Raw genomic sequence first — 23,201 nt, forward strand, 5'->3', positions numbered from 1 at the left:
TAAGTGTCCAGCTTGTCATGAGGTAGAAGTGTTAGCAATGTAATGGTTGAGATGTCAGCTGCAGAACTGACAAACGACACTACTGCACTTAATGGTGCATGACAGCCTGATCTTTTACGAGACCCTCAGCAAAGAAACGAAGGCTAGCTGGGTCATTTGCCTAAAACTACATCAGCAGAATAAGCTGCTCCTCTAGCACCAGATGTGATTTCCTCGTTGTACCAAATGGACCGGAGTGACTCAGGAGGTGACATCTGCTTGACAAATGTCCCTTTGGCTCAAAATCAGTCCTGAAGGCAAGACTGAGGAGCTGGAGACAGTCTAGTGTGCCCTTAGAGGATGAGTCAGTGTAGTTCATAGCCCAACACAGACCCATAGAGCTATTTACAGAACTAATTGATGTAGAAATGCCGAAGATGTCTGACTCCGGTTTCTGGGATAGCTATCAGGCTGATTTATACCTTCCTCGCTCTGTTGGATCGCCCCTCGTCACAGTGATGTAGACGAAAACAGGGTGACGAGTTATTGATTTAGTACACGCGGGCTGACTGACTCCTCCTTCCTGCCCCTGGATGGATAAATATAATGATGTAATGGATCCAAGCCAGCAGAGACCTGATCGTGTTTGAGACCGTGTGCCAACTGCCATGGACAGGATTCCAGCTGTCAACTACTGTTTAGGACTCGTGGGTTTCTTAATGCTGCTGGGAGCGCTTAACGTGGAGGGAAGGAGCATTTTTAACTCTGGTGAGTGCACTCAAAAAATTGAGGCATTGGATGAACTCAATTCAATTATGAACAGGATTTCCATCGAATAAATATATGTAGCCCCAACTCAAATAAAGCACATCCATGTAAAATAATTTCATTTAATTTAGCTGGGACTACATATATTTATTACATGGAAATCCTGCACATAACTGAATTGAGTTCATCCAATGAGCCATTTTTGAGTGTGGGCAAAAAAAAAAAAAAAAAGGATGAAGTGAAAACATCTGTGCCAGTATTAATTAATAATTAGTATTACTGCAAATCAATTCTCTTAAACTGAATGGAGTTGTTGTTGTGTTTTATATTACATATGAAATATATATATATAGGAAACCAAATTTTTGATCCAAAAGAAGACATGGATGCCCAGAGCAGGATTCTGACTCTGCTGCTGCAGAAAGGCTTCGCTCCAGGGAAAAAGGAAAACACTTTAGGTGAGGTATAAAGACAAACTGTTAAAATACAAAATGCAATAATTTACTTTTTACTCTTCTGATGACCTGTTTTCTTTAAATCTGCAGGCCTTGAGTTTGCAAACAGTTTAGCAGAGGAGGTAAGCTTCATATGTACTGTATATATATATATATATATATATATATATATATATATATATATATATATATATATACATACACACACACACACACACACACACACACACACACACACACACACACACACACACACACACACACACACGCACACACACACACACACACAGTTGTCTGTCTTGCAGACTTTAACTTTGGTGATTTCTGCATTTAGCTGCAAGCTCTGAGAGAAAATCTGGAGCTGGAGCAAGAGATCAGCGCAAGCATGGCCAAAAGCAAATCCATAAGCAGGAAGCGGGGTGAACGTAGGATGAAATCATTCATTCATGATAAATATTGTACATTTCAATTTAGTAGACCACACAGTCAGATCCATAAGTATTTGGACAGTGACATAAATTTACAAATGTTGCCTCTGCACACCGTTTAAAATGAAGTTGAAATGAAACAATCGAAATGTGTGATGGAGACGGTTTGCTTTAATTCAAGGGTTTTAACAATAATATGTTAACTATTAAGGAATTATAAACCACTTGTATACATCGTGCCTCCTTTTTCCACAGCCCAAAAAGTCATAATTTAAACTATAAGTGCGGCTGCACTCTGTGTTATCATGTTATGACTCCGCCCATTCGCTCCCCTGAGGACGCGAACTCACAATCCTCAGCATGGAAGTCGGACTCTCTAACCAGAAGGCTAAAACCCAGGGCTCTGGCCTTGTGGCCAGAGAATCCTTTTGAGCTGTTGGGAGTGAGGTTTACTAACTACATATGAACAGCGATACCTGCTGGCCTCCGTTACATAAGTATTATTTATTTTTAATGCAAGTCATCACTTTTACAGCCAGCTTTCATTAGACAAGTCAGCAGATGGATACATGTACATCCCCAGGTCACTGAATATGCCTTGAATTTTATTTAGATCGATCATTAAGAAAAAGAAGCATTATTGTACACTGTGTAAAATCTTGTCTGGAGAAGGCAGGTCGCAAAAACTAAGTGGCCGTGCAAGAAAAAGACAAGTGAGGGAAGCCACCGAGACACCCAGACAACTCTGTGCATACTGCATATAGTGCAGTTTTTATCTGTTGTGTCACCGGATATACAGTATCATAATGGTGTGGAACAGTGAACAATTTTCTGAAAAAGAAGAGATGAAATTTCAGATACATTTTGTAAGAAGGCACATGGGAGTCTTGAGTCAGGATTTGATCTTGCGTTAAAATGCTTTTTTGTTGAAGCAGTGACCAGTGTTGCACCAGACAGAAGTTGCAGCCACAGAAGCCACTAATTCCTTCAGAGTTGTACAACTGTCTTCGTAGCTTCCCTCACTAGCCTCTTTCTCTCTTTTTTTTTCTTTTTTTTTTTGCATGGTCGCTTAGTTTTTCAGAACTGCCAAGTCCAGACAGATTTACAAAACAGTTTGTATTTTTGAATGACTGAAGTATGTGAAGACTAAGACATATTCAGTGAGTTGGAAATGTTCATGTATCCATCCCCTGACTTTTCTGAAGGAAAGTGACTGTAAATGTGATGATTTGTACAAAAACTGGAGCACCGCACTCATAGAGCGCATACCCCTGCCAGCACTAGTTGACAATTCCACAAAATATTGTTTTCAACTTTTTTTGGTTTCTAATAATAGATAGGTAGATCATTTTCACAGAACATTGGCTATCTTTGCTATGCCCAGTTTGTCATTGCTTTGTGGCACTTGTTTCTGACTGATAACTGGAAGATAGACAAAACAGGCATAAAACTGGAACCTCCATCCCATTTTGGTGGTGTAGCTAAATCCATAACATAAAAAGGAGAGTGATTGAGGCACTTTTATTTGAGATATAATGCAAAATGTACACCAAATGGGCTTTTCAATATGAAATTCAAATGTCCACAAAATTCACAGTCGGGATCAGATTCGTATTAAATTTTGTCAGGCGATAGTGAGTGTTAGTCTGCAACTCACTTTCAAATATGAGAGTGATTGGGGCACGTTTGATTAAGATATAATAAATAAAAATATAAAACTTGTTCAATGTTGAAGCTAGGGATTTTCCAGTATTTTTTCCTGACTGTGCCCTTTGACCTACAGTAGTGGTTCAGAGTAGTAGTAGTGCTATGTGACTAAAAAGATTAATCCAGGTTTTGAGTATATTTCTTATTGTTACATGGGAAACAAGGTACCAGTAGATTAATCTTTTTAGTCACATAGCACTACTATTATTCTAAACACTACTGTATGACCTTTAAAAATGGAAACAGCTCTTGTTTATCAGGATATGAATCTTCAGTAAAAAAAAATAATAATAACGATATATGAAAAATTGTGGGCTTCAGGCAAACAGACAAACAAACAGAGGCAAAAACATAACCTCCTCACCTTTGTTGGTGGACCTAATAATCATGTGGCATCTGGGGATAAGTGTTGACACCACTGGTGATCAGGGCCTAGAAGGAGATATTAGTTAGTCCAATTATGTTTGGGCTCTGAAAATGGTGGAAATATATTTCAAAAATGGTTATTCTTACATGCTTAATGAAATATTTTTCTTAAACCACCTGAATTAAATCTGATCTTTTTTTTAAACAATGAAATATTTTTCTTAAACCACCTGAATTAAATCTGATCTTTTTTTTAAACTTTATGTTTATTTAAGTTTTAGTTTTTTTCAAACATAAAGAAAACACAAATCATAATTAAATGACATAATAGACCGATTTTACCAAAAATAAGATACATTCAGAAATAAAGATATTGAAAGCCATCATACGTTGCATCATCTCTATGTATGTCTGTGTCATTAAACAATTGCTTACATCAAGAGTAAATATATGATGTCCATTTTTCCCAAAACAGATTCCCTTTGTCCAAAGATTGTCTCAGAGAAAAAGTTATTTTTTCCATCTCGTATATTTCATTAACAATGTTCGTCCATTCTGTAAGGGTGGGAGGTTCTTCTTGTAGCCATCTTCGGGTTATTGCTTTTTTGCTGGCTGCCTGTAATATCTGAAGGAGGTAATGATCCTTTTTTCTCATCCCGGTAGGTATATTTCCTAAGTAAAATATACTGAGTTTCATGTATTTGAAGTCTGGTTACAGTCTTGATTATTTTTATTATGTCTGCCCAGTAGGTGGCGATTTTGGGGCAATTCCAGAATACGTATGTGGTAATGTCCAGCTGATGACTGTCCACAATTCCTCCAACAATTGCCCTGTATATGGCTTTTGGTCTGATGTTCTTTGATTTTAGGTGTTGTAAAATATCTCATTGTGTTCTTCCACATAAATTCTCTCCACAAATCTGAGCTTGAGGTTGTCGTGATAGTTTTACAGATATTTAGCCAATCATCTTCTGTTAATTTAATTCCAGCCTCTTTTTCCCATTTCTGTTTTATGTACATAGTTGAATTTGCTCTTCTTATTTGCAAAACAGAATATGTAGAGGAGACATACTTTTTAGTAAGTTTCCCTTTGCATACATCCAAGATAAGTCCGACCAAGTCATCAATTTCTTGTTTTGTATTTCTGATATTATTATTGAAGTGATGTCCCAACTGAAGGTACCTGTAGAAATCATCCTTCTCCAAGGCGTAATCAATTGCTAGTTGTTGGAAGCTTTTTATGTTGCCATCTGATATTTTCCAATACGCAGTTATCCCTTTGTTACACCAGTATTGGAATTTGCTATCAAATTTGGAGGGAGTAAATTGTGTATCATAAGCAGGCCAACGCAAAATTCGTGCAGCTTTTTCAAAGGCCTCTTTTCTAAATTCTTTAAACCAAATATTTAATGGTGTTTTTATGTAAACATTTACACTGTTTAAAAGTAATTTAATTTTCTGTTTGTCTCCCAAAATAGAGGGAAGGGGAACACCAGTCTCTGCTTGATCAATTCCTTTCCATTTGGCATCCTCAGTTGAGTCACACCACAAAACCAAAACTCTAAGCTGTGCGGCCTTGTAATAACTTTCGAGACAAGGGAGAGCCATGCCTCCTTCGCTCTTACTTAACTGCATGGTTTCATATTTTATTCGTGGGCGTTGTTTATTCCAAATGAAACTAGAAATCATTCTGTTCCATTCAACAAATTGCCTGGAGGACACTTCGATTGGTAATGCCAAAAATAGATATAGTAATTTAGGTAATATGGTCATTTTTATCATTTCAATTCTATGATACAAGTTCATGGGGAGGAGCAACCATCTCTTTAAATCTGCTTTAATATTGTTTGTCAGGGGGTCATAATTGTATTTGAAAAGGTCATTTGGATCCTTGGGTATTTGGACCCCTAGGTATTTAATTATACAGTTGTTCCAATTACACTGTAAGCGTTTTAGGACATTTTTACTCGGTTTATAATTGTAAATGAGGATTTGAGTTTTTTGGAAATTTAATTTGTAACCAGAGTATGATCCAAATGTATCAAGTAGGGTTATTAATGTGGTTAGGCTGGTCTCGGGTTTGGTAAGTGTAAGCAAAACATCGTCGGCATATAGACAAATTTTATATTCTTTGTCTTTTACAAAGACGCCTTTGATATTATCTATTTCTCTAATTGCTTGTGCTAGGGGCTCAATATACAATGCGAATAAGGTTGCACTGAGGCCGCATCCTTGCCTACATCCCCTTTTCAGTGAAATTTCAGCTGAGAGATCCCCATTAATTTTATCCTGGCTGTGGGGGAATGGTATAGTGATTTGAGACATTGGATGAATTGATCATCAAAGCCAAAACGTTTTAAGGTCAGAAATAAAAACTCCCATCGGACAGAGTCAAAAGCCTTTTCAGCATCAAGGCTTAAAACAACTGACTCTGTGTTTGTCATGTATTTTACAAGGTGAAGGGCTCTGCGGATGTTGTCATGTGCCTGTCTCCCTTTCACAAATCCCGTCTGATCAGTATCTATTAATTCTGGGATAATGTGTTCTAGTCTTTTTGCCAGGATTGTTGTAAATATTTTATAATCTACATTTAGTATTGATACAGGCCGATATGAGCCGCATTCAGTTGCATCTTTACCTGTTTTTGGTATTACAGAGATAAGGGCTTGATTCCAGGATGTAGGTATTGTACCTCCTGTGAGCACATAATCAAAGCAAGATTTAAGCAAAGGTATAATTTTTTGTCTAAAATATTTGTACCACTCTGAGGGAAACCCGTCAGAGCCTGGCATTTTGTTTCCCTTTAAGTTTGAAATTGCTTTATCGATTTCTTTTTCTGTTATTTTTTGTGTAAGTTTTTTGTTTTGTTCTCTTCCTATCAAAGGTAAGTCTAATTTTGTAAGAAAATTCTCTACTATAGTTGCATCTGCTGCAGATGGCTGAGGGTATAAATTTGTATAATAAGTAATAAAGGATGTCTGAATCTCTTCTAAATTATATTGTACTGTGTTATTAACTGGGTCTCTTATCTTGTGAATATTGCGGCTGGCTTGTAGTTTTCGTGTCCTCCAGGCAAGTAACTTTTTAGCTCTTGGTCCATTCTCGTAATAATTTTGTTTAATAAATTTTGCTTTCCTTTCTATGTGATCGTCATATAGATTGTTTAATATTTGTTTAACTGAAAGAATTTTTTGCAGCGCATCGTTGTCTTTGTTTCTCATGTGTTGTTCTAAGAATTTTAGTTCAGCAGTCTTGTCTGAAATTAGTTTCTCTTTCTCTTTCTTTTTAATTGATGACCACATTATAAGCCTTCCTCTCAAAACTGCTTTTGCTGCGTCCCCATATCACACTAGGTGAAGTTTCATCGTTATCATTATATGTGTAGTCTGTTAATTGTTCTTCTACATATTTTTTAAGGTCTATATCATTAAGGAGGTTATTGTTAAGTCTCCAAAGGGTTTCTTTTCGCTTGGTATCTAAATGTAACGTCAAATATACTCCTGCATGGTCTGAAACATCTCGTACTCCAATTTCACATTAAATAATTCTGTGCCTGTCTGAGCTGAGCATGAAAAAATAGTCTAGTCTAGATAACACATGAGAAAAAAAGGTAAAGCATTTCTCATGTGGATGAAAATCTCGCCACACATCTTTCATACCCACTTCTTTAAGCAATTTGTTAATCAGTATTGCTAGAGGTTGTATCCTCTTATTTGTGGAAGAGTCAAGAGAAGGGGATAAATGAGCGTTCCAGTCTCCAGCACATACTAGTACTCCAGATATTTCAGTATATATTAAGTTGAATTTTTTTTTAACAAACTGCTTATCATTTCCGGGAGGGCGATAAACATTAAGTAATGTCACTTTTTTATGATCAATCAAACCCTTTAATTGCACGTATCTTCCTTCAGTGTCAGAAATTTGCGAAGTGAACTCAAAGTTGATTTTGTTTGAAATAAGAATTGCCACTCCTCTCGCATTTCCTTTTTTGAAAGATGAACAGTAAGTATGTTTGAACCATTTTTTAATTTTTTTCATGCTCAGTGTCGTTAAGATGCGTCTCTTGCCAAAATATCACTTGTTTCTCGCGTTTAATTTTACTGATTATTTTACTACGTTTTATTGGGTTATGTAAGCCGTTTACGTTAAGGGAAATAAAATTATACTTATGTCTATTAATTTTACTTAATCAAGTCAACACAATGTACATTATAGAGTATGTGGCTAAGCATAAACAAAAAGGTCGGTCTAGAAGAACAATAATAACAGTGATAACATTGATGAACAACATAATATAACAGTGACTTCCACAAGTGAAGTGGATTATCCACTTCGAAGTTGAGAGGAGAGTCCCTACGGAACAAGGGAGCCCCTGACAGCGCGGACTGCTGGTCCATAGCAGCGCGCAGAACGGAAAAACAAGCAATCGCTATCCAGTGTCTGGGTCAAGATTGACGTTTGGATGAGGAAAGTGTCATATGTCGTTTTACGTCGAGTAGAGAAGAAGCCCTTAAGAAGCATCTGCGTCACGTCAAAACTCCTTTAATCTTTCTTGGATACTTTTGATCCTTGATTCCCGTTTGCGTCATGGAGAATTCAATTTTTGCCAATGTGGTTTGGACATCCTCACGCCCGCTGGTCTTCCCATCGTTGTTTGTGTCGGGATGTTTCCGTCTATCACTCCTTTCTGCTTCAAGTCTTCTGCTGCGTCTCTTGCGTTGTTGTAGATCACAGGGCCGGTTTGAAGGTGGACTTGTAGTCGTGCAGGGTGCAGTGTCTGGAAACGAATATTTTTTTCTTTCAGCGCTCTCCGTATGGGGATGTATGCTTTTCTTTTTGACAGAGTGTCTCCTGTATAGTCGTGTTCGAAAAAAACACGTCTTTCCATGAACATAATGACTTGCTTGTTCCATGCTGATCGAAGTACAAGTTCTTTAGTCTTGAACTCGAGAAAGCACACTACTATAGATCTTGGGTTGGAGTCCTCAGGAGGCTGAGGAGCATTGGAGCGGTGGCAATGTATTCCCAGTGGTATGGGGAAGAGACAGTTCAGTTTTGATGAAATTCTCGATGAATCCCGTCATATCATTCCCTTCAGCTTGCTCCTTTATTCCGTGGATCCGGATGTTGTTTCTGCGGGAAAATGCTTCAAGTGATTCAAGACGAGTTTGAATCTCGTCCTGAAGATCAAGTGTGTAGGATAAAGCATCTTTCACATCCGTGCTGAATTCCTCCATCTCCGTTACTCGCTCCTCGGTTGCTTCGATTCTGTCTTTCATTCGGTTAACATTGTTCTCCACAATGCTGAGTCTGGAGTTCATTTCTTCCCTGAACTCAAAGAGGTCATTGTTAAGTTGTCCGGTTTTGTGACTGAGTTCTTGGACCTCCGTGTGTACTTTTTGAATTTCGGCGATAATGCTGTTTCTCATAACCTCCATGCTATCGGTGGTTAGCTTGTTAGCTTGCGTGCTACGCTCACCTAGCTTGTTGCTATCGCTCTGGTCTCCGTCACTTTCACTCGGTGAAAAAGTCTCTTCTTCTTTGTCAATTTGAATATTTCCTCTTGTCTTTCTTTTGTTGCCCCCTGGCATATTTGTTAAGCTGCTTTCTGATTATAATTCAGTATATAAACGCCAGGGGAAGTTGGACCCGCTGGAAGATGTAAACTTAAGCGGCCGCTCGTCTATCCGCCATACCGGAAGTCTGAATTAAATCTGATCTTGATTGTTTCATTTAACCTCCATTGTTGTGGTGTACAGGGGAAAAATTACACAAATTGCTTGACTGCACAAATACCTCTGAACCTGACTGTGCATTTGTTGCCTTCTAAATGTTGAGTACAAAACAATGCAAAAGCACTTTGTTTTATATATATTTTTACTCAGTTTTTCTCTCCTACTCATCTGCAGCATGCTTCTGGAAATACTGCGTGTGAGACTGATGCATGAGGACGAAGGAACACTGTCAATTACAGTTGCAAAGCCCAACGCGGCCTTAACACTCACACCACCGGTATTCATTATCGTCATCACGCTGTGTTGATTTCAGCAATCTGTTGTTGTACCACAAAGTTGCCAAAAACATTTAACTGTTGTTGCACAAATGTCCAGTGATGACATGCAGATTGATGTTGTAAATAATCAGATCGCTGTTAATACTTGAGGGTGCAATGAAATAACTGTGTGTGTTGTCAGTGAACTACAGTTTGGTCCATATTTATTTGGACAGTGACAGTTGTTACTTTAGTGGCTGAAGAGTGTTGGAATCACAACACTTTGTGTGAGAAGTCTCCTATTTTTAATGGACCAAATAAAGACATTTGTCTCCTGTATGTTTTTCCCTCCTTTTGTTCTTTGATGTGTTCCAGAAGCAGTAGAGATGTTTTCAAGCATCACACGCCCCTTGGAGTTCATTTAAATCAATGAGAAATAGAAAGAGTAGGTTGGTAACGGGCTATTTGCAAAAACTGATTGACTGATAAAAGACACTTCTGGGAGAAACCACAAGGATGTTAGTGTTTGGCAGCTTGTGACTGGAGAGACCATATGTGCACACACTTTGAATGAAACATAAAATCATGCCTGCAGAAAATTAACCAACTGCTTTTGGCTTCTTAATCACAAACAACAACAAAAACAAACATACAAAAAGACTACAATTCACAAAAAACTAGTGTATTTTTGACACAGCTTTGAGGAATGCATTGACTTCCTTTTTGCCAAATCAATAAAAATCCTAAAATGTGGCAATACCAGATATGTATTAAAATCCATCTGACAGCAGTAATAATTTCCTTAGGGATAAATAAAGTTGATCTTATTCTTAATAAACATGTAAACACCATCCACCATCACAGCTGCTGAATCACTCAGTGCGCTGGTTTATAAGAATAAGATGAACTTTATTATCCCAAAAGAAATTATTTTGCCAGAATACCAAACAGTAAACAGTGAACATTTTTTATGCAATGAGTACAACAAATTTATGTGAAATGACATTTTCACAAGATGTTCGCCAATATTGCACATAACTGAGTAACTGAATAACTCTGCATAACTCTTATGCATTCATCCTGCAGAAGGGGGAGGAATGATAGAGTCTGATTGTCACAGGTAGGAAAGACCTCCTGTTGTATTCTATGGTGCTCCTTGGTAGTCTCAGTCTATGGTCTATTTTATTTTATATATTTTATCTATTTTTATCTGTTTTATTTATTTTGTATCTGTTTATTCATTTTATCTAGTCTATTTTATATATTTTTTTATTTTCAGAGCATCACAGTGCACAGAGAAGAAATGAATACAGACATAAATATTTAGTATATCAAACATACAGCTGCGACAGTCTTCTTGGCTAATATTAACATTTTTTTTAAATGATTTATTTGCAAAATCTCAAACTACCTATTACAAATATGAAAGGAGCTAGGTAAATCTAATAAGTTATTGTTATTACAAGCTTTTTACTAGCTGTTTTTTTTTTCGCAAGAAGAAGCCATATATTTCCATACACACAGCTTAAAAATCATTATAAAATATGTCTTTAAAGGGTTCATGTTGTGCAACTTTTACAGTTAAATACAGCAGGAGATTCAAGTAAAAAATACAAAAGAAAAGAAACTACCCAGCTCTAAGTGAAATGTAGACCCGTAACAACCCGTTTTAGGCTTCTGTGACATACGTCACAAAAGTCCATGTATGGACTTCTTTTTTACATGAGCCACGGCCACTGAGCTGGCCGACACCAGAGAGATGGGGAGACGCCCTCTTTCAAAAGAAAGCAGAGACACGGCCTGCAGCAGCCCCTTTCTGTTTAAACCAACAGGCAGAGAAATGTGTTATTCAGATACTCATTGATCAGCATATGGTCCCTTTAATTCCCATCCATCTGCACTGCCTTCAGTATCTTACAGGAATAAACCCAATTTTTGTAATCCTTACTTAAAGCCCTTCTCAACCTGGTAAGTTGAGAAGGACTCTTCGCTCTTCTGCACCAGATTGGATGTCCCCCCAGGCTCCTGAGGATGATCACATCCTTCCATGACAACATGAGTGGCGCTGTTCAGTATGACAGATCATCCTCAGACCCCTTCCCAGTTAGGAGCTGTGTGAAGCAGGGATGTGTCCTCGCCCCAACCCTCTTCCCTGCTGCTCCGCTACACCTTCCAACAGTCCAAAGATGGCATCTTCCTCCACAACAGAAGCGATGGCGGCATCTTCAACCCCGCATGCCTCCAAGCAAAGACGAAGGTGCGAAAGGTGCTCATCAGGGAGATGCTGTTCGCAGATGATGCCACCCTCACCGCCCACACAGAGGAAATGCTACAGAGACTGATCACTCGCTTTGCGGATGCCTGCAGTGAGTTTGGGCTTACAATAAGCCTAAAGAAGACCCAGGTCATGGGCCAGGACGTCAGCAGTGATCCTTGCATCTTCATCGCTGACCACGCCCTGGAGGTGGTGGACAGGGGTGTAGCACCCAATTCTGGGCCCATGTACTAGCCATATTGAAGACCCCCTCCCCCCCGTTATGTCCTTTTTTATTAAAGCAAACACCAAATTTCTAATGCGTAGTCAAACCAGGTCTAAATCATGTATACCTTAGATCACACCTGGGAGCCAGAACCCTTTTTAAAGTTGGGGGAGCAATATTGAGTTGGGGAGTCTGGGGGACCAAATTGCACCAGACCCCCCAACTCAATATAACTAGCTTTCAAGCTCACCTCTCTTTTCAAAGAATTTGGTTAGCAGCTGCTTTCCCTCATTTAGTTTTCTTTCCCTGTCCTTTTTTCTCTTCTTTTGAAATCTGGACTTTGATTTTTGAGGAAAGACATTTTATTTCAGCCTAAACACTAGGGCTGCAACTAACGATTATTTTACTAATCAGTTCATCGGTCGATTATTTTTTCGATTAATCGTTTTGGGTTTTTTGTTTTTTTTTACTTACATGTGAGTTTTGCCATTATTTCTTTAAGTGAGTCACGCAACAACGTTTGAGCTTGTAACAAAGTTATGTTATATTCTCGTCAGAAACGTACCTGGAGTAGTGTTTTGTTTTATTTTGCACATATGAGATCTGTTACAAAAGTATCAGACCTTTTTATTTTTTTCAAAAACTTGATGGATTTGAATCACATGTGCTTGCATGAGCAAACCTTGAACCTTTGTGAGCATGCGTGATTTTTTTCCACGGCTGTCGGTTGCGTCATTTGCTTGTAAGCAGCCTTTGTGTGAGGATGGGTGGAGTCTCTCGTCGTTTTTTCTTTGCAAGGAAATGGTGGAACGCCTGGTGCAGCGCAACTGCATCAAATTTTGTCAGGATGATATATGTGTGTGTGTGTGTGTGTGTCACATTTGGTACAAATCAGGTCAAAAATTTAATTCAGAGAGATTCACAATTCCAGCACGATTTCCAGTTTTAACAATTTTTTTTCAGTCAAAACTGATATTACTCACGTCATTAGACCAAATGAACACCAATAAGACCAAAAATTGAACAACAAAAACATTTTTTTAATCAATTCAAGGAATTTCAAAAGCTGTGAGGCATATAGGGAGTTCATTATTAACATGCAAATTTGGTAAAAACAAAACAAAAACAAAACAAAAAACCCCACCATTTTCATGATATGTGAAAAATTCACAAAAATTTCCAAAGGCTGTAACTTCAAATGTTTATAAGTTACAGACCTAATATTTGGCATTTCATCATAACATATCAAACTGACAGAACCGAACTGAGGGGTGACCTGGGAGCCTCTGGGTGACTTGAGATGGAATGACCCTTAACTAAGAGGGTCATTCCATCCTTGGAATGACAGTTCCAAGGATGACCTTCCTACACATACCAAGTTTAGTGGAAATTGTCCAAAGGACTTGGTGAAGTAGATCAAACAAAGCAGACAAATGTTGCTAAAACTACAGTATTATTTAGTTTAGCTCATTATTTTTAATATCGATAATCTGAATTTAGTCACCATTTAGCCAATGTGCACACCCTACAAACAAAGGTCATATGGTCAAACCCATTTTCTCATTATTCTGCTTTGACCGTATTAACCACAGCATCACCTTCTGTTCCAATCAATCAAGTTTCTTTCTGCAAATTGCTGACAGCCTCATTTTTCCCTGGATGTAAAGTTGCCTAAAAACATAAATCTGTTTCTTACTTGTGTGTCATATTGGGTCAATTCTACACAATTCTGACTGAAAGTCACACCCACTTTAAGAATAATTATATAGCATATATGCTGATATTAGCTACCATGTCTGTACAGTTATCCAACTATTATGTCACATTAAACAATTACAAGATGCAAAAAAAAAAAAAAAAAAAAACAGAAAACAGGAATTATCTAAGTTCAGCACAAACCGTATTATAACCAGAGTGAAGTCGGACCTCAGACTTGAGATAAGGCCAAAGGAAATGAAGCAGCAGCTACATTTGTCACTCACGTCAGTAATAAAAAGTAGCATGATATCAAGTCAAATGATACATTAGCATTACAGAACCACAATTAAATTTAAAACGAACAAAATGATTTGACAGAAAAAAAAAATTGAAAAATTGGAGTTATAACAGTAATATTTATGTTATATATCCTTAAATGTAAATCAGGCATAAATAGAAAGTTTCTTCAGCTTCTCCCTTTTTTCCTCTCAAAATTAAGTCCATCTAATTTGAAATCCATTAAAGAAGTTTATGAATGAGGATAGGATCAGAACTTCACCCTGAAGGGCCAAAGCGTCGGGTGTAGTAGCTTCAGGAGAATGTCCATGGGTTTATTTGAGGGCTTGATGGATGATGTCAGCACAGGAAGCTGGTGAGTACGATAACATGATTGACACACAAAAAGTCTAAGAAAGCGGCACAGTGCACGCCAAAGTAACGTGATCGGAGCCTCAGCACGCAGCAATGGATCCATACATCAGAGGTACATTTTTATTATACATATACATACATATGAGGGAAGACTTTTGTTGATATGAGTGAAGAAAGTGGGCATTATGAAATGTTTGTGCTTACAGCCACATATGTGGGCTGATAGTATGGTATTCTCTGATAAATCTCTCTGGAGTAGGCAGGTTGCAACAACCAAATGGCCATGCAAGGAGAATGGTGAGGGAAGCCACAAATGCACCCATGACAGTTTCAATGTATTATTATTGTCTTCTCTAGATGTGATTGAATGAACTTGGGATAGGGCAACTTTTGTCTGGGGCTGAGATAGAGGCAGGGAAGGGAGTGCAAGAAAAAGTTGGATCAAGAATTGAGAATGCCAAGATTAAAGGCCCCTTCACACATAATACAAAAGACGCAGAATCTGGAAGAAAATCTGTGAACCAAACATGAAATATTCCACCTGCTGTCGTGAGGGACGCACGGTCGCACAGGCATGCACAACACACAAGCGACGATTTCGTGCACGCTCGTACGCCTGCACGAACACAGTGCGAGCAGCTGGAACGTGTTGCACCACATTGCACTGCTATTGTGGAGAAAACAAAATAAAACCACATACCATTAAAAAACACCACATTTTATTGAATCGGACATGTGATGAGAAGAGATGATGAATAGGTAAGCAAAAAAGTGTTGAGTTTGGAAATACATGGGAAGAGACAGAGACTGTATGGAGAAATTTGGCAAGAAAGTTGACCCCCAAGGAGAATAGAAAATGGGAGATATTAAAGGGCAAAAAACAAAACAAAAAACCCAAATAATTTAATTTTGCAAACTTTTACGAGCAGGAGTTGTAGAACATTGTCTGATCTCATAGATGTTAATTTATTTTTCTTGATTAGTCAAAACTACCTTCAAATGTGTCCCTGTGTGTCTTTATTTCATTGGGACAGACATGTTGCTGACAACACTCATCCTCGTCACTCTGCCACACCTCGCCTGCGACATGGTGTGCCCCAGGAGCTGTAAGTGTTTTCCCAACGGATTAGTCTTCTGTAGCGGGGATCGAATCGCAGACATACCAGAGCAGATGCCTGACAACACTTACACACTGTTGCTCAATGACACAAAGATGAGTGTCATAAAGCAGCTGAGCCTGGATAACATGAAGCTCCTGTCGCGGTTAAGTCTAACTCACAGCCATCTAAGGAAAATCCATCCCCGTGCCTTTCACGTCACTCCTCAGCTCCTGTCCGTCAGACTGTCCTTCAATGATCTTTACACCTTTCCTGCTGGAGTTTTCAATCCACTGACCAATTTGCAGCAGCTCTATTTAAATGGGAACCAGTTGGAGACCATTACACCGGATATGCTGGAAGGACTTGCTGGGTTGTCCGAGTTAGATCTGAACCGCAATCAAATTTCAACTCTCTCCCCAGATGTTTTCAGAGGACTTACCAACCTCACCTTTCTGAATCTGGGGAAAAACAACATTAAAACACTTCTACCCTTCATTTTTCACTCCCTGTCTTCTCTTCGCCAACTCATCATTTATTACAATGAACTTGAGTCGCTAGAAGCCGGCACGTTCGATGGACTTGTTAATCTGCAGGACCTCAGAATCAACCATAATCAAATTGTCAGTTTTGCTCCTGAAGTATTTTGGTCACTGAGGAATCTCAGAAACCTCACCCTGTCTAACAACCAACTTCAGACTGTTCCAGAAAAGAGTTTCTACAACATGCCCAATCTCAGCTTGCTTACCCTTTACAAGAACCCCCTACTATCTCTGCCAGACAAGCTAATGGGTCACATGCCTAACATGAGGGAATTCAACTTGTATGCCACAAACCTCACGACTGTTCCTGGAAATTTGTTTGCTAATATGTCTGGACTGTTGATACTTAATTTATATTCCAATACTAAGCTGAGGGAACTACCTTCTGACCTGTTCTGCTGCCTTCCCAAACTCCAGGAGCTTTCACTGATATTTAATGACCTCCATTACCTAGATCCGAATCTTTTCTCCAGTCTGACCTCACTGGAGGCATTGCGTCTCAAAGGCAATAAGCTGCAGAGCCTATCAAGAACCATCTTTCAGAGCCTTGGAATGCTTTCGACCATTGATTTGAAGAACAACTACCTTGAGACGCTTCCTGGAGATATTTTCTTGTCAAATAGAGGTTTGACTGCCGTTAGCCTGAGCAACAATCTGTGGAATTGTACTTGTATTATTAAAGATCTTGCCAGATGGGTGAGAGATAATAAGGATGTGGTTCTTGACAGTGAGGATGTGATGTGTCACAGTCCAAAGTATCAAATGCTGCGCACCCTTGGCAGTCTGCACAATGAGGACTTTGACTTCTGCGATGCTCCAAGAGTGGCAGAACAGTGGAACAGCACACCAGCATCAACTACCACTTCAGCAACTCCACAGTCTGAGGACACGATGACTCTCGAACCTATTTCAAGAAAAATCACTTCAACGGTAAAACATCAAACTCCATCATCATCAACTTCTCTTGAAACTCCTGCTGCTGATGAGCTACCTGACAGTCATTATACTCACGACAGGTCACCTCCCTTTTATGACAAGTTGGTGGTTGAACAGGGGCCTGAGTTTGTCCACCACAACCTTCATGGCGGCTGGGTGTATGTGTGGTTTCTGCCTTCAGATGCAACACTGTTTGGGCTCCTCATGTTTTGTCACATCCTTCTGGTGGCCATGGGTTTCTTCCTCATTCTTGCCTCCATATACGGCATGTATCGCCTCAACAAAGCCTTGGAGGAGCTGGATGATAAGCTCATACTCATGCATGAGTAACAAACCCGGGTGCACAGCAGATGAAGATGCCTCCAGATGTTGCATCTTACCAGAGATAACTACTATCTGCAGATTTTGACATTGTGTTTGCTGTAATTTCTGTTTGTCTTAAAGCACTTGTAACTGCACTGTAGCACCTGTGCCTAAGAAAGAAAATAGCAAATGTGCTCAATACCAAATGGTAATACTAAAGGTTTTAAATGCTATAACTGATTTAGTCGATGAATAGTAACTTTGGATATGCCTTTTCTATTATTACAGGTATGTTGGGTTGGCAGTGCTGTAAGTGTACATTAGTCCTGCTTTCTAAATGTAATTTAATAACAGCAAAATCTATATGTGATGTGAAGTTCCATAGACCAATCAATTATTACTCAATTATTGCTTGATCATGTGGTTTCCTCTAGTGCTATAAACCTCAAACCACATGATATTAATGCTGTGAAGTAATCATATTTTACGCAATGCATTTTTTTTCTCTTTTTAAAAAGATTTTCTTTAATAAAATGAAAACTTATTCAGTAAAGATAATATATCTTGGTGTTCTGGTCTCTTTAAGCTTTTTTTTTCCCCCCTATAATCAGAAAAAGCTGAGGAAGTGTTTCTTTACAACTGTCACCAAGGTGCTGGTCATGTGGTGATTAAGGTCTAGACCCTGGTGGGCATGAAGGCCCAAGACCGTATAAATTTACTGCTCCTTGCTACTCATCACACAGTAAAATCACCAGTGTAAAACTAACACTGCCAGTGTACATATGGTCCTACTCTGGCCAGAGTGGGACCATATGTACACTGGCAGTTGATCACCTTCTCTGATACGATGATATGTTGCAGTCTGCTCTTGTCCTTAGCAGTGGCAGCAGTGTACTAGACAGTGACTGATGGCAGTATAGAAGTTCACCATCAGTTTTTTGGCAGGTTGAACTTCCTCAGCTGCTGCAGAAAGTACATCCTCTGTTGTGCTCTCTTGACGAGAGAGCTGATGTTCAGCTCCCACTTGAGGTCCTGGGTGATGGTAATCCCCAGGTAGCAGAAGGACTCCACAATGGTGACTGGGGAGTCACACAGGATGATGAAGTGGCCAGGAGTGGGTTCTTTCTGAAGTCAGCCATCCCCACTGTCTTGAGGGTGTTAAGCTCCAGATTGATCTGTCTGCACAAGGACACCAGGTGGTCGATCTCACGTCTGTCGGCAGACTAGTCCCCATCAGAGATGAGTCCATCGAGGATCGCCTCACCTAAATCATTATATAAACCGGATATTCACAATCACCAGACAAAAGCAAAAGTCTTAGTGTTTTGATATGGTTTTCCATGTAATATATACCAGATTTTGTGTAACGAATTTTTGACCCGGTCCTTAAATGAGGCAGGTCCCAATTCAAGGTCAGGTGTTTAATTAAACAAATACATAGGACTAATTGGTGCTGGGGATTTCCCGTATATTTTTGGTGCCTCCAACTGTAAGTAATCCATTTTATACATATTGCGGATTTTGATTATAAGGGACAAAATTCGCTGGTCCACCTGAATCTGTTAGAGTTTTACTGTACATATTGTAGTGTAGTGACATGCTAATAAACCTTTCATGATATGCAAATGCCATAAGATGGTTTTATTTATTTATGATGATAGTGAACAGATGTTTAGAAGGACATATGTTGGGTGCAAAATGTACATTTTCTTAAAGGGAATTATAAGGCCAGAATTTGGATTTAGTAGTGTTATTTGAGTAAAACACTTAATTTTTTTTGTTTGTTTTTTTAAGAAAATGAATATTGTAACTTGAGTTTTACAGGAGGGCTAAATTTCCATGGCTCAGGGCCTGATGACCCAGAGTTGAACTCACTGGCCTGGTGATTTTCCACAAATGTTCTCCTCACACCTGTTATGTGTCGACGCGGGTTGAGGAGCGGACCTGCGTCAGACAGGACCCAGCGCTAAAAATAACCAGAAAGCGGTTCCAAACAGAAACTATTTATTATTCACCTGTGCTTAAAAGTGTAAAAACATAAAAACAACATTCCTCTGGTGGAGTGATTCGTGGCTCGCTCTCCAGCGCCCGCAAGGATTAAAGCCGGCGCTCCTGGACTTCCTACCACCGCCAAACACCCCCCAGGTGGACACGACAAACTGATTCTCTGTGAAGCAAAGAGAAGGTGAGGTAAGGCAACAGCTACAACTATATCTTCCAATAAACACACGCTATCAGCAACACACTCAGGTCAGTGTCTTTTTACTTTATGCAAATGAGCAGCTTCTCACAACAAGTGGAGGATCACTTATCCTTCACGCCACAGCAGTGAGAAGCAAACTGCACAATTCTCTTCACAATTCCAGTATACTGTGTAACAAAACACCAAGTTACTATCAACAATTACTTAAACACTTAATTACCTTTCGTGTGTGCTGACAGCATGTGTCCTCACCCCTCCCCGCCTCACGGGCTCGATGTGTCAAGACCCAGGCGCGGTCCTCAGCGTCTCACAAACGAACGTCACAAGGTCGAGTTCCCGGCAGTTCTGCTTGAATCACACATGACTTAAATGCAGAATGCCATCCAATTATCTGCTTCAGCTGCAAGTCGTCCAGGTTGCACGTGAGCACCACTCACAGGTGCTTTCCATGATGTTAATGAGGGTGAAGACTCTTCAGCCAGCACCTTCTTCACAGACAAATCAGCCCTCATGCCACCTGGAGAGCAAAGAAAAGAAAAACACCAAAACATCCAGCCACGCCCCCCCCAACACACAACAACACCTGCACGTTTCTGGAAAAAAAAAAAAAAAAAGGCATTGACAGCTGTTTTTACTGGTGTAAGATCCTTTAAAAAAAACCTGCCGCTTTAAGACTTGATTCTCTGACGTTTCTGCACACCTTTAAGAAAAGCTAAAACACTTATCTGGTGATCAGGGACCTTGTCCTAAAATCCCCATGAATAAATAAATAAACAAACAAACACACACGAATGAGCTGGGCAACAATTAAAAATTTTAATCACATAATTTCCATGGGAAATCGCATTGTTATACACAAAATCCAAAAATGAATTCAAAAGTAGTGTATAGCAGTTTTATTTTAACCTTCTGGGGCCGACGCCGTCATATACGAAGGCTGAGACCAAGCTTCACTAAATTATAAATAACTTTTTAATGATATAAGATACTTTTTTTTGCAGAAACCTTTAACTCCGGACTTTTGAGCCACCGTCTTCCATCTTTGTACTCCTCATAGAAGCTGTGTGATGACGTGAGCAATGTGAGTGTCCAATCGAAATTGGTTCACTGTCACATGGTTTTCCAAAATCCAAATAGGGCAGATTCACCTCACGTGACATACCAAAGATTGTTTTTAGGAGTGATGTGTTACTAGTTTATTACAGTTTGCTGTGTGTGAAAAGTTATTTCTGCTTTACTTTTTCCTTTCTTATTTCTGATTGTAAACCTTAGTTACACTTATAAAACAACTATAGCATATATATATTTTGAAAGTACAGGTTGTCCTGAAAAAAAAAACCAGACATAAAACTTGATTGTGGGATGCAGGGAGAGCTGTTAACAGCAATAATAAAACATTTAAGCCAGGCAAGTGAACTGTCCAGAAAATGCCCTCAGACCCCAGAGGGTTAAATGTTCTGTCATATGAACAAAAGTACCATAACATTTTTTCTGCATTTTTTCTACACTTATCAGCATTCAATTGCAGTTAAACAAAGTTTAGTGTAAATCTAAACTTAAACAATGTAATCAAAGCAAATACAAAATTAAAGTTTGTTGCCAGGGCATTAATGTCATCTTGTTTGTTACATAGAAAAAAAACAACAACAACAACAACAAAAAACTGCCCACAAAATCCTGAGCCACAAATATAGCATTGAAACACGTAATTTCTGAGGTAATTGTTATGATCTGGACTCAAAATGGAAGAAAGTAGGACTCCAAATGCAAGGCAGACTCAGTTCAACTTCTGACAAAAACCCAGGTGATCTATTAAATAGTTAACAAAAGCAAACAGGTGGTGGGAAGAAAACAGTGAGGAACTGATCCTAAAGTTAACAAAAATACAACTCTTCTCTGAGGAAATATGATAAGGGACACAGGATACAAAACTTAATAAAAAGTACAATGTAACTCAGAGGGGAAAACTCAAAATGCAGTACTCACAACACAGAGGAATGACCAAAACTCTTAGACCATCCACAGAAAGCCAATGGACCCCCAACTCAGGACAAACAAGGCGTGATATAAATCATATGACTAATAGACCCAGGTGTGAATAATGGACCCAGATGTGAGTAATCACTAAAACCCAGTAAAGTGAAGTACTTAAAATAACCACACGAGGGCAGCAAAACAAAGGCATTACCAAAAGACAGATTATAACCCAAGACCTTCACACAATCAAATAAACATCTAAGAAATAAATGCAAGGAGTGAACAGAGACACCTAACATAAACAACTAGGAAGAATCTGAACAACGAATGATATTAGAAAAGAGAACACAACATAGGACCTTCACACAATCAAATAAACATCTAAGAAAGAAATGCAAACCAAAAGCATGAACAGAGACACTTAACATAAACACCTAATGAGCAATCAAACAGCTGATATTACAAAAGAGAAACTCCAAGAGGCATCAGTTGAGGGAGAACTCAGGATTCAAAAGTAACATGTGGACAAGAAGAATAAAACTCAACATAACAGTAACAAAATACCACAACCAGGTAAAACATAAGCAGAATCCACATAACCAGGTAATCCAAAACTAATGGGTCAGGAAAACACAGGCAGAGTGGACAGAGGGCGTGAGACACAAGAGATCAAGTCAGGAAGATGAAGCAGGAGGAAGGCGACAAGTGCACAGGGTGAAAAACACAGTGATGAGCAAGTGCACCACACTTCATCCACACACACACATACAGAAGAACATTGCACTTGATCCACACCCACAAAAAAAGAGGATAAACACAGAAAGTAAATGTGCAACAGAAAGACCCAGACAGATGGATGATGACTCAAGGTGAAACAGATCTAATTAAATACACACACGGCCGAGAACAAGAGGGTGTGACTTACAAGGTGAAAGCAGACATGCAACCGACTAGAATGGAAAGTTGACATCAAACCTCAAAATAACCCCAGCTGGCCGGGCCGCTGGGTGGAACACATCAATAACAGCAGAAACATTTCTTTTCTTTTATCAGGGAGCAGCATAACCAGTCTGTGTTCAGTACCAAAGTTAGAGTGAGGCGAAGCGCAGAAAAAGTTCACTGCTGGGATTTACTGTGCAGGGGACTAGTCGGTAAAGTCCATGTTTATTCCGGATTTCCACTGGAGAATCTCACTCAAAAAAAAAAAAAATCAGAAAATACTTTCAGTGCAGTTTGCAGATTCCTAATACTTGATGTTTTTTTTAAACTTTCTGCACTAAACAAGCTGCTAAGGCACACGAGATTATTTACATATTCAGATGATAAAGAAGCTCTATTCTGTACAATATGACCAGCAACAGAAAACAACCTTTCACACGGTACGGCGGTTGCAGATGTGGCGAAGTACTTCTGTCCATAGGGGGCCAGCCTGCTGTGTGAGCCTGCATGTTTGGACCACCACTCTAATGGACGGGACTCTGAACTGATGGCGGGCTCTGCTCTGTATCGACACACACTGTTGAGTTGTTGTTGTCAATTGAGTCTTCTTCCTGTTCAGAATTAGATTCAGATGAAGCAGCCAATAGGGTTAACATTTTCTTTGGTGGCTCTGATGTTTT

The 23,201-nt window shown here is 39.2% G+C and overlaps 2 protein-coding genes across 2 annotated transcripts in view; both read left to right on the top strand.

Moving 5' to 3' along the window:
- Nucleotides 1-526: 526 nt before the first annotated feature.
- Nucleotides 527-9,867, top strand: uts2d (urotensin 2 domain containing). Its single transcript, XM_034179893.1, has 5 exons — nucleotides 527-747; nucleotides 1,101-1,205; nucleotides 1,293-1,324; nucleotides 1,537-1,627; nucleotides 9,613-9,867. The coding sequence occupies exons 1-5, from the start codon at nucleotides 648-650 to the stop codon at nucleotides 9,636-9,638; spliced, it is 354 nt and encodes a 117-aa protein (XP_034035784.1). The 5' UTR covers nucleotides 527-647; the 3' UTR covers nucleotides 9,639-9,867.
- Nucleotides 9,868-14,552: 4,685 nt separating this feature from the next.
- The window catches only part of LOC117518094, a 43,232-nt gene continuing 34,583 nt past the window's right edge, over nucleotides 14,553-23,201 (top strand). Inside the window, exons 1-2 of the mRNA XM_034179156.1 lie at nucleotides 14,553-14,636; nucleotides 15,559-17,425. Coding sequence (XP_034035047.1) covers nucleotides 14,618-14,636; nucleotides 15,559-17,425 — 1,886 coding nt within the window. The 5' untranslated portion in view covers nucleotides 14,553-14,617. The remainder of the gene's footprint in view (nucleotides 14,637-15,558; nucleotides 17,426-23,201) is intronic.

This window comes from Thalassophryne amazonica, chromosome 10, assembly GCF_902500255.1.
Source record: "Thalassophryne amazonica chromosome 10, fThaAma1.1, whole genome shotgun sequence".
Lineage (NCBI taxonomy): Eukaryota > Metazoa > Chordata > Actinopteri > Batrachoidiformes > Batrachoididae > Thalassophryne > Thalassophryne amazonica.

Excerpts from the sequence above, each read along its gene's own strand:
- uts2d (XM_034179893.1), top strand. The coding sequence starts at position 648 with ATGGACAGGATTCCAGCTGTCAACTACTGTTTAGGACTCGTGGGTTTC. Across the intron at positions 748-1,100 it reads AAGGAGCATTTTTAACTCTG|GAAACCAAATTTTTGATCCA; the intron begins GTGAGTGCACTC and ends ATATATATATAG. Across the intron at positions 1,206-1,292 it reads GAAAAAGGAAAACACTTTAG|GCCTTGAGTTTGCAAACAGT; the intron begins GTGAGGTATAAA and ends TTAAATCTGCAG.